The sequence below is a fragment of the Adiantum capillus-veneris genome, chromosome 14 (assembly GCF_014529385.1).
Source record: "Adiantum capillus-veneris isolate H3 chromosome 14, ASM1452938v2, whole genome shotgun sequence".
Classification (NCBI taxonomy): domain Eukaryota; kingdom Viridiplantae; phylum Streptophyta; class Polypodiopsida; order Polypodiales; family Pteridaceae; genus Adiantum; species Adiantum capillus-veneris.
Genome location: NC_140944.1, coordinates 14502543 through 14513540, shown reverse-complemented (window position 1 = coordinate 14513540; position 10998 = coordinate 14502543). Strand labels below are relative to the sequence as shown.

The 10998-nt window shown below is 42.8% G+C and overlaps 1 protein-coding gene across 3 annotated transcripts; it reads right to left on the bottom strand.

The window, feature by feature from the left end:
• Positions 1 to 591: 591 nt before the first annotated feature.
• LOC147441936 (uncharacterized) lies at positions 592 to 6046 on the bottom strand. 3 transcript variants are annotated; one of them, XM_086528324.1, is made up of 5 exons: positions 5622 to 6046; positions 5216 to 5303; positions 3277 to 3691; positions 2519 to 2694; positions 592 to 1902 (listed from the first exon to the last, which is right to left on the bottom strand). In XM_086528324.1, the coding sequence occupies exons 2-5, from the start codon at positions 5282 to 5284 to the stop codon at positions 883 to 885; spliced, it is 1680 nt and encodes a 559-aa protein (XP_086384450.1). In that variant the 5' UTR covers positions 5285 to 5303; positions 5622 to 6046; the 3' UTR covers positions 592 to 882. The 3 variants fall into 3 exon arrangements, with proteins under 3 accessions (XP_086384450.1, XP_086384449.1, XP_086384451.1); XM_086528323.1 differs by having other exon boundaries at positions 2519 to 2709; positions 5622 to 6038; XM_086528325.1 differs by having other exon boundaries at positions 2519 to 2709; positions 3337 to 3691; positions 5622 to 6038.
• Between the last annotated feature and the right edge of the window lie 4952 nt (positions 6047 to 10998).

Genomic DNA, 10998 nt, shown 5'->3' with positions numbered 1-10998 from the left:
CCAGGAAATTTCTAAGAAACTCATCAAGACTATCAGATGCTCTCATAAGGCAGCGCCATAATTTTGCATTAACCCATGGAAAGGGCTCAAACAGAAGTTCGTGCAAAAATTTGATAAGCACTTGCATAAAATACAAATACCAATCTTCACCTGAAAAACTGGTATAGCAACTTACATCTGTGCAAAAGACGAAGCGTTGCAAAGGAAAACGATAAATCGATCTGCAATACCATCAGCGAAGTACTCTCTTAAGACATTGTACACATCCACAGCAGAAACACAGAATGCAGACAGCCTTCGCAAACTAACCCCTCGTACAAAACTGCCTCTGGAGTCTGAAGAATATGTTGGATAAAAGCCAAAAAACTTACCATCCACCACAAAGGCATAATGGCCCTTCCGGTATCTTAACAACTCAGCTAAAATGGCAACACCACCTTTAATTTGAGCTCACATCCAACAAGGACCTAGCCATGATGGAATGATAGCAATCCACATGTAGGCAACCACCATCATTGTCAGGCCTGGCTCAATACAACATTCTTAAGCAATCACACAGATTGGTTCCACATACTAACCACCCTAACAAGGTAGCAGAAAAAGAAGCTTATGGTCAGAATCATTCCATATACAGTCACAGGTATACATTGCAAAACGTGACGACTGGGTAAATCAGATATGCCAGGTTACATACAAGTTTTGGTGCTCAGGATGTAAACACCATGCTATTACTATTTCTCAATTTCCCAAACCAATTTTAGTGTGTGTTGCTGTTGCTTTTAGGGGAAGCTAATAAAACAAAAATTGTTCTCGCCGTATAAAACCTGACTAGATATACATAGGCCCAAACCCACAAAAGCAGCACTCTTGATTGCTGCCAAGTCACCGGAAGGGCATTGAGTGCCACATGTTGCTCACTTTCTCACTGTGTATGTCATCCAATGCATTCTCATCATCTTCATCGTCTACATCATCTCCATCATCATCATCTTGCATCGATGCACCTCCCTCATCTTGCTCATCAGAGCCATCTTCTCGAGTATATTGCCATGCCTTTGGCAGCTCGTGAGGAACAGGCTTCTCCATGTTGTGAGCATTGAAATGGGCCTGAAATTGAGATCTTACAATGGCATCCTTGGCCATCAAGTTACCATTAGGTTCAGGGCACAAACTCCCACCGGTGATAGCAGCACTATAAGACAAATCTCCAGTAATAACACCTTGATGATCCAAGCTGCCCGCAGTCTTCAAAAAGCTAACTGCAGCACTCTCTTTTAAGCTTTGCTCATAGTGGCTATCCTTTCTGCCTCCTATGAGATTGTTGGGTTTAAAAGGGCTACTGAGGTGACTGATATGACCAAAAGCTAGGTCATCTTTGGCTACCGTGAGTGAATTGTTAGTTGGACTTTGAAATTCTAGTGATTGCCTAAGTGAATGTTTCTGTAATGCAGTCTCATTTCTAATCATGGGGCTTACAGTTAGTGAGCAGCTCTTTTGATCGTGGTCATCCGTAGATGGTCTATAAACTAGTTCAGGCATTGTAAGAGTGGACTTCTCCTTCTCTTCCAACTCCATCCTTGGTGATGTGTCAACCTTGTATGGTATGGCTCGTGCTCTCCTCCCTGGCACCACTAATGCATTAGAGTCAGAAGCAGGAGCACTTGCTGTCGTGGCCAAGGTGGCTGGAAGAGCCTTTTTGCGGCGCCCTCTTTTTGAGCCAGACTGATGAGCAGCTGTTACATCTGATTGAGGAATGTTTCCATCCCGATGGGCCTTCATCAATTGCAACTCAGACTCCAGCTTTAAAATCTTGGTACGCTGGAGGGCAATTTCAGCATCAGATCTTGCAACAGCAGCCCAAAGTTGGGTTGTCGTAGTCCACAGCTGCATGTTTTCCATAGACTGCCCAGCAGAGATGTAAATCATCATGAAAATACATGTATAGCTAAATTCAACCCAAGAAAAGCGAAAACTGCAAACCAAACCCATTTTGAAAGCATGCAGGCTTGTACTACAGGTGTGAACTAAAAATTCCTGTTTCGGAGATAACTCTTACATTCTGCACGCTTGCTCAAAGTTTATAGGACACAGTTATCATCCTTTATGTTCATTTCTTGTGTAAAAGCACCTAACTGATTAGCACCCTTACCACTAGCTACCGTCAAAGCAACCCTTGCAGGGACCTTGCAACAAGGGTATACCTAGATGAATCCAAGATAAGCCCAGATTCACCCTTAAGGAAAGTGCAAGGTATAGACCCACGGTAGTCACCCACAAGACAATATAACCATCAGCTCCATCATGCATAGTAAGACTAAATACCACGACATCCCCACTGATGTTGTCAATGCCCAATAGTGGGGATGTCGTGGTATTCAGTTACTCTTGCCTTGCAAAAAGGGTAACTGAAAGAATGCATCTCAGGAGCCTCACAGGTTAGAAACAGAATGCCTAGGCTCAGCACACCTTTTCTGATCCACAACCTATTATTATATCCAGAAGTTTCAAATAACAGCACCTGTGCCTCCCAAATGCGAATGTGCTTTTGGGAAAGACCGGGAGGAGGCTTGATGATACCGCGTTGAATTGCTCCAATTGGAGGAGCTGGAGGCATGGGGCATGGATAGCCGCCCCCATACCCTGGATACAGGTAAGGAAAGGGAGGTTGATATGGGTTATGTCCCCACCAAGCAACTGGATCCCACGGCCCTGCCAAAGCAGTAATCAGAAACTTTTGCAGAGTAAAGTGTGCTTGTTTGCAACAGCAGTCCTAAACTTTACTGTATGTGTGTGCACGCATGCACACACACTTTCATAGAATTGCATACAAATGTGGCAACCAAATAAATGTACACAATGCACGCATTGGTCATACGGATACCTTCACTGAACAATACCCGCAAAGCAGAAATACCATAGCTTGCAATCTAAGTGAATAAATGTGCATACAAATCTAAACACAATCATAATCATACTATCATCATACCCATAAAGCACGCAAGGTGTGATAAAATTCGTCGTCCCCCTTTACAGTAGCAAAAATCATGAATGCCCACATTACAAGATAGACAAATGCATGCATACTAAAGCACATGAATAGTCTAATTGTAACCATAGTAAGACAAACGAGCATGTCATCATCATAAAACTGCAAGTTTGTTTGGTACACAACTCATTTTTTGATAAGCAGAGACGAAATCACATCCTGTGAGATGGCCAGGGGGATCCACATGGACACAAACTAGTGAATATCTTAGATAGAAGAAAAGTGCAGACCTGAATACGGGGGTGGTGGGAACGGAAAAGGTGGGGGCCGACTGCCCAGACTTTGCGCACCTTGTGCTGCTGGATGTGGCCAACTAGATTCTCCAGTCTGAAAGGGGGGGTGAGGAACATTTGCAGTTTGGGCAAATGCATCTGGATTTTGCCATCCTGCTAAGCTTTGAGGAACCCCTTGTGGGGGCACTGCTTGAGTTTGCTGCTGTGGTGCTCCACCCTGCCCATGTGGTGGTTGCAATAAAGCTGTATGCGCAGATTGCTGCTGGGCCACTGATGGGTGTTGGGCAAACGACCAGTTGAATGCAGACGCTGAACCGTGCTGTGTGGGGCTATCACTGGTTCCTGAACTTGCAAGTCTCTTGGCAGCCCCCACTTGTTCAGCTTCTCTGTGCCATCCATGACCATCTCCAGACTGTAGATTTCAACCAATTAATCTCTGGACTACATGCTCACACACACACGCACTCCCCCTTGAACATCTTTTGTCAGCTTAAAAGAATGTGCACAACTGAAACAAACACAATAACAAGGTCCTCACTTCAGAGATTCGTATTTAATCCCCTGTTTAAACGTCCCTCTATGCTAAATGCAAAACCTCCCATTCCAGAGCTTCTAGGTTCCAAATGTCATTAGACGGTTTTTCCAAATCTTACAAATAAATGAATCATACACACAAGAAGAAAAATGGAGCACCTAATATACAGGAAGACACTGATAGTAGCTTCAGCTCAGAAAACAAGCAAAGACTTGCTCAAACAGATCGTTTGACAAACAGGAAAATGAAAGATCAGAAGGGAACGCAAAAATTGGAAAGCTAAACAGAACAAGACAGCCCAAAAACCTGAAAAGGCATCTACCCATGCACACGTGAATCCCTTCAGGCTTAAGAAAAAATTTCGTCAACTATTGCGTAACAAACTTTTAAGGAAGGGCTTAAGCCACTAGAAGACGTGACTTGGTGGTAAAACACCATAAATGGAACACATCTGATTTCAGAGCACTTGGATTAGAAACAAAGCATGCAGCCTAAACCTCATTAGAGATACAAGCCCAAAATCTACAACCCTTCATTTCGCAGTTTGCGCCTAAAGCCAAACTGCTGATCAGTGTGCCTGCGACCCTTTTTTGCACAGGTTATGCAGAAAGCTAAAATGCTGATCATTGAGTGCTTCTATACATAAAAAAGATTTAGACACTTTTAATCGTCGGAACAAACGGCAAGATCCAAAACATTTAGACTCCATAACATTGCCTGTTCATGGTGGTCATCTTGAACTTGTGAATCAGGGACTTCGTATTCAAGAACATTACAATTCTTGTCTCCATGTCCACATGAAAGCCTGACTGATTAATAAAAGGAAGTTCATGCAAGCCCAACTGATTGCTAAAAGGGAGTACACCAGTGAAAAACTGACCTTCCAGATGCCTTAGAGAATACAAAGTACACAAACGTAGATGTAAGTTTCCAAGCCTAGGGTTGCAATATACTTGGTTGAAACACCACCTAGCACAAACTCACACGTGATCAATACTACGTCGTCTTGTCCAGGTAGTATTGTCCGCAAAAATACACAAACAAAATGCTGCTTAAGGCATTTGCTCGTACTTATAAGCAATCCACCCAAACAGGAAACACTATCCATTAGCATTGTATAATTTTGTTCCGTAGTTATTCCAGTCTTCTTCTGATCCCAACCCAGTAAATTGAAGGTTATATGTTTCGATGCACTTAATACCCTGCGTCCATACGAGTAAATGACATACACCAGAAAACCTTCTAAACCATGTTTGAAACACAACAATCATGAAACCACCCGACGTACCAAAACTCAGAAGAGCCTAGCCTATAAAATCCAACTTCACAAGGTTAGTCCATTGAACAAATGTGTATGTAAACCTCCTTGTCTTCTACAGCTAGAAGGTGCATCTTGCAAACCTGCCCAGATGTTCCATCTCCAATGCTGCCATTTGCTGCTGGTTTCTCCCGCTTCTTCTTCCTTTCCATGGCCCAGAGAGCACCTCACCTGTATGAAAATGAGAAATGCATGATAGATAAAAAAGAGCTCCACAGAGCTGAGATGAAGCATCCGCGCGTCAACATTCAGAAAAACAGCAATAAAACATGAGGCCCCAGAAAGGAAACAATCAAATAGAAACCACAGAATCCCCAAATCCCGAGTGCATCCATGATGCGGGAGAAATGAAGGGAAGTCAGATGCCCAGCCATACTTTTTTAAAAACAGTTAAGCGTCACGGAACATGTGGGTTAGAAAGGTAGAAAGACAGATCAAGCTGAGGAAAAATGAGCGAGAAGATTGTGAAGATCGAGAGGAAAGATGCACCTGTTAATAGGAACTTTAAACTTGGATGTGATCAGGGTGCTGCAGAGAAAATAGTTCGCTGCCATCGCCATGGTATGAGTGAATGGGCTGGGACCCAGAAGCGACACAAGGATTGAGGATGCAAAAGTAGAGCAGAGGTGCAGCGACTCTGCTAGTTTTACGAGCAAAACCTCAAATTCCTGCTTGCTGACACCTTGGAGTGGGTGTGAGCATGTTATGGTTTCGTTCCTGTCTTCATGCTTGTGCAAATGAAGCTTGTAGTTCCCTCCCCCCCCCTCTCTCTCTCTCTATCTCTCTCAAAATCTCTCTCCTCCCTCCAACCCACTTTTCAGTTGGGCGTCCCTCTTCTTGCAAGGTCCAAATGCACAATGTTTTTCCCCTTGCACCCTGGGCTGGGTAATGTCCCTTTACTTCATACCTCAACCTCAGATTGAAGGGAAGAAGAGTCTCTTTGGATTTTTCCCTAAACAAGAGTGATCCCAGCAACAAGAGTTTCTACAAGTCATGAGCCTGTTGGTCCTGCCATTGGATTGTGCCCTTGTGGGTCCTATGGACTGATAAGAGAGTAGTCGAATCCCATAAAGTTCATGCCTTCAATCCTTAGAGTTAGTGCCCACCAAAAGACAAACAAATAATGCACACATGCACATATAAATTATATGCTTTAGGGTTCTTTTTAAAGCTATCGTGGCTTCTAGCTAATGTAGCTCTTTCATAAACACTCAAACAAAATAAATCTAGGTAGACTATTACCAGCGATGGGTTGAGTGGGATGAAAGGTGCTAATGGCAAACACCTTAAATGGCTTAAATGAGAAAGTACCATGATGTTTTCGGAATGTTTTCGGAAACTCGCTTATCAGTATGCACGTGTGCGATGCTCTTCACCCCATTTGATTATCTTTATTTCTTTAAGTGTGTCCACTCAATGAAAGGGTTTGATCAAGGCTAGCCTCCTTGAAAGATGCACCGGCTTGCTTATTTGCATAGTATTCGCCATCTACTCAACAACAAGATTAATAAATTAATTTGTAAAATAGGATGAACATTTGGGAATCCAAGACACCCTAGGAAGGCAGAATGTAAGCCAACTTGGTCTCACTACATGTAAGAATGGTGTGTCAAACTATGATCAAAACTATATTTGTTGATGTGGAAGCGTGACCTTGGCCTCTTTCAACTAGGAATGCTGAGACAAAATGTAATCGAAATTATATTTGTTGATGAGTTGATGTGTAAGTGTGACATTAAGGTAGTCACACTACATCTAGGGCAAGCTCCTATGCAAGATTTTGATGAAATTTCAAAGAGAAGTAGAAGTATGGTTGTGGGTGTTGAAAGTTGTAATCCTCCTAATCCTGCCAAGAAAGTGGGTTAAGGATACACCAAGGACCTTATCCAAAGAGGTTGGAAGCATGTGTGTAGGGTTGAGACATCACGTAACAAAAAGTGTCTTAAACCGAAACATAGTTTTCGACCTGAAATGCTTTAGGGATGGCGTCAACAAATTCTTACTACATGTAGAGTAGCAGCATCGTTATTGCTCATGTTGATCCTGCTTGAGGGACGGTTTTCTCGCCTCGCTTTCAATCACTAGAGTGTCGTATAAGATGCATCACATGTCACCTTCATCTGCTCATCACACTACGATTGCCTTGCCGTCAAGGTCGAGGGTCGAAGGGCGGCTGATCCGCACCATCAGATCGGTTGTCCTTCTTGGCCGTAATTAGTGTTGCAGCTCTACAGGATGGCAGCCATGTCAAGTACAATAGTGTCAGTGCTGCAATCAACACGTGAGTAGCAAGAATGTTGTAGTCGACAAACGAATTCTCTCTCTCTCTCTCTCTCTCTCTCTCTCTCTCTCTCTCTCTCTCTCTCCCCCCCCCCCCCCCCCCCTCCATTGGGTCCTGAGTCACCTGCCACCCACACAGCTCCCATGTAGCAGTTTGTCATTGGCCACCCTTCCCCTAACCTTGACAGTCAAGAATGGTCCCTAAGTGACCATTCCCTACAACACTACTCCTGACAATGGCTCCTAGCCTCTGTCAATCGCCATGCGATCGCAATATTACAAGGAATGGTCACTCATAGACCATTCCCAAGTCCATCACGACTTGTGCCTAGAGCTCTCGTGTTTTCCTCCCCCCCCCCCCCCCCCCCCCCCCCCCTCTCTCTCTCTCTCTCTCTCTCTCTCTCTCTCTCTCTCTCTCGCATGCACACACACACACACACACAATGCCTTTCAAAAGGACTGCATGGCCAACACCATCAAAGACTAAAGAGTCAAGCACCACTATCTTAATCTGAAGACCAGACAATGTTATACCTCTCTCTCTCTCTCTCTCTCTCTCTCTCTCTCTCTCTCTCTCTCTCTCTCTCTCTCTCTCTCTCTCTCTCTCTCTCTCTCTCTCTCACACACACACACACACACGCACGCACACACGCGCACGCGTACATGCACGCATGCACACATAAAGAAGTTGCATGTTTTTACTAAAGTTGACAAATTGACGAATATAACCTACTAATGACATATTGGTAGGTTTGATATTAAACTGTCTCAAAATCTACGCAGCTTCCCTACAGTAGGCTCAATTTACCGATGTAAAAGCGCCAAGCATGAGCAAGTTTCGAACCTCCACCCCCGTCGTGAATGACATGCAAGTCTTAAACTAGCTAACTAGCACATGAGCAGATCATGCTTTCAGATGCAAGCTTTAACTTTTTTTAAAAGTTTAGTTGCTAAGGACAACTGCCAATTTGCGCCTCCTCGCCTTTGCCTTTCCTGGCTACTTGCAGACCTCATGCGGCATGCCCTCCTCCTTTGTGTGTTTACCCTTGCCTGCACGTGCGGCTTCACTTTTTCTTCATTATCTTTCGCTGATGAGGCATAATCATGGTTGATTTCGTCTATTAACGATTTTCCCAAAATTGTTGGCACATACTCGTTAAATACAAAGCTACATGAGTATGTCTTGTGCATGACTTTGCTCATTGAAACTCCTATATCAAGGTGTGTAGATCATAGGAAGATGAGAGGGGTGCATATTTGATACTTCAATCTCGGTTTCAAGATAACTAAAGAGGATAGTGGTACCTACTCATGGCCTATGGTGGAAGGACGATAGTGTGGGAGGAAGGTGTGTAGCAAGAATGGGGGCAATGGGCGCTTCCTAGTAAGTATTGCTTGGATAGCTTCTAGAAGGGAGAGAGGCGTTTCTAAATAGTGGGTGCGAGTAGTGAAGAGAGTAAATGAGCTACAACAAGTTTCACCATCTTGCTCAAGAATAGATAGGCGGTGAGTCCAATCAGGAGGGAGAGGGAAGCATAGAGTGGTGATGAAGCCATCGAATTGAGGGTCCTGCCACCATAGGCCATGAGTAGGTAGACGCTATTCGCAAGGGAGTGTGTCATGAAGTTAGATTCTCTCTCTCTCTCTCTCTCTCTCTCTCACACACACACACACACACACACATTCATACGCATACCTCTTGGGGTATGGCCACATAACACCAGTAGAGGTGGTTCCATTGTACGAGAGAGAGAGAGAGAGAGAGAGGGAAATATTATCCATGAAAAGAGATCAAATCAGAGAGGAATAGAGAAAGGCATCAAGCATCTCTCTCTCTCTCTCTCTCTCTCTCTCTCTCTCTCTCTCTCTCTCTCTCTCTCTCTCTCTCTCTCTCTCTCTCTCTCTCTCTCAACGTAGGGCTTATGTAGATAGTGTTGGCATGCCTAAACACCGCCAGGTGGTGGTGCTGCCAAACGCCTTACCATTGTGCTGTTGGTAATAAGAGCGAACGATACCCATCGTAGGCAGTCACACGAGCTAGTAGTGATTATGTACATGAAGAACAGAGAGAAATTTGGGTTTGTCCTCTTGTCTATTGGCTATGCTAGTATTTTTTATAAACAATCTTAACAATGTTTCTTATCCTTTGCATGCAAAAATCTTATAGCGGTAGTCTTCTACTTCAATAGAACGTTGCATGCATACATTAGATATTGTCATCATGTGCTTCTACTCAACTACCTTCTTTGCAATAATGTTCTCAACTTCAAAGTAGCTAGCACAAATGATTGTCACAACTACCATGGGATAGTTAAAAACATTTGAATACAAGAAAATTCATGGCTCACCAACTTATTTATTCCAATCACTACTAGGGCTAGGTTCGTATAAAGATTGGAATCACTCCTATGCAATAAGTACAATGTGATTGATACTTTGAGTTGCACGACATTTGAAGAATGTCAACCTGACCGATATAAACAAGTGAAAGAGATAATTACAAATTTACGTGGATTTATAAATAAGCTTGCTTGGTGGAGGTATCTAATGGATGCATACCACGTAATGATGCATGTTATGTTTGTGATTCGCAACCCTGATCAGAAGGTGCCAAATCTGGGCAAAGTGTGGATGACTTGGTGGACAATCCAACAAAGTTTAGAAAACCTTGAGGAGTTAAAAGAGCTTTTAGTAGAGAAGGAGTGGCGAATAGCATTTTGTGTAAAACAACAAAAAGTTTTATCTAAGTACTTTCATACAAGGTGAAAGGGTGCTCATAGTCCACTCCATATTGTGGCTTACATGATGGACCCTGAGTATTGGAATTTAGACTTGATGTCAAATACAGAGCTGGTCAACAATTTTTATAAGGTAGTCATATATTCTACTCTAATCTTCAAAATCGGATTAATTGCATCAAAGAGATGAGTGATTTCAAACTAAAGGAAGGACCTTTTGCAAATAATTTTTTCAATCGATGGCAAACAAGAAATCTGCATGGAAGTGGTGGATAATGAATGGTGGGGAGCATTACTCAACTCTACATCCTCTTGAATGAAATTATTGGTGCAATGTGTAGCAAATTCAAGCTCTGAAATAAATTGGAGTATGTACAAGTATGTTCATAGCACAATCTGCAAACAGATTATTAGCAAAAAGAGCTAAAAAATTAATTTACTTGTTTTTCAATGAAAAGATACTGCATCATATCAAAACTATTGACTACGAGGAAGAAATTCCTAAGTGGGTCTATGATTGTCAAATCAAAGATGAAGGTGAGTTCAATGTTCGTGTATCACAATGTACGATTGTAATGGAAATGGCCTATGAACTTTGTAAATAACCAAATTAAGAAAATTAGAGTGAGCATTTTGTGAGACTACTTTGAGAACATAGAGGGTGAACTTAATTAGTGGTAGAAACATAACCATACATTTAATTAACTTGGCATGAACAATTCTTTTGCAAGAGAGAGAGTTGGAGAACTTGACAACAGTTGAGGACCGGATTTATGTGGAGCCGGTCCCCCCTCCAATAGGCTTTTGGATTATAAATTCTCCCATGAAGAGAGACTTGGTACACTACA

Coding starts and splice junctions, on each gene's coding strand:
- LOC147441936 (XM_086528323.1), bottom strand. CDS start 5,284: ATGGAAAGGAAGAAGAAGCGGGAGAAACCAGCAGCAAATGGCAGCATT. Junction 2,710..3,276: donor CCCACCACCCCCGTATTCAG/GTCTGCACTTTT, acceptor CTGCTTTGGCAG/GGCCGTGGGATCCAGTTGCT. Junction 1,903..2,518: donor TTCGCATTTGGGAGGCACAG/GTGCTGTTATTT, acceptor TCTGCTGGGCAG/TCTATGGAAAACATGCAGCT.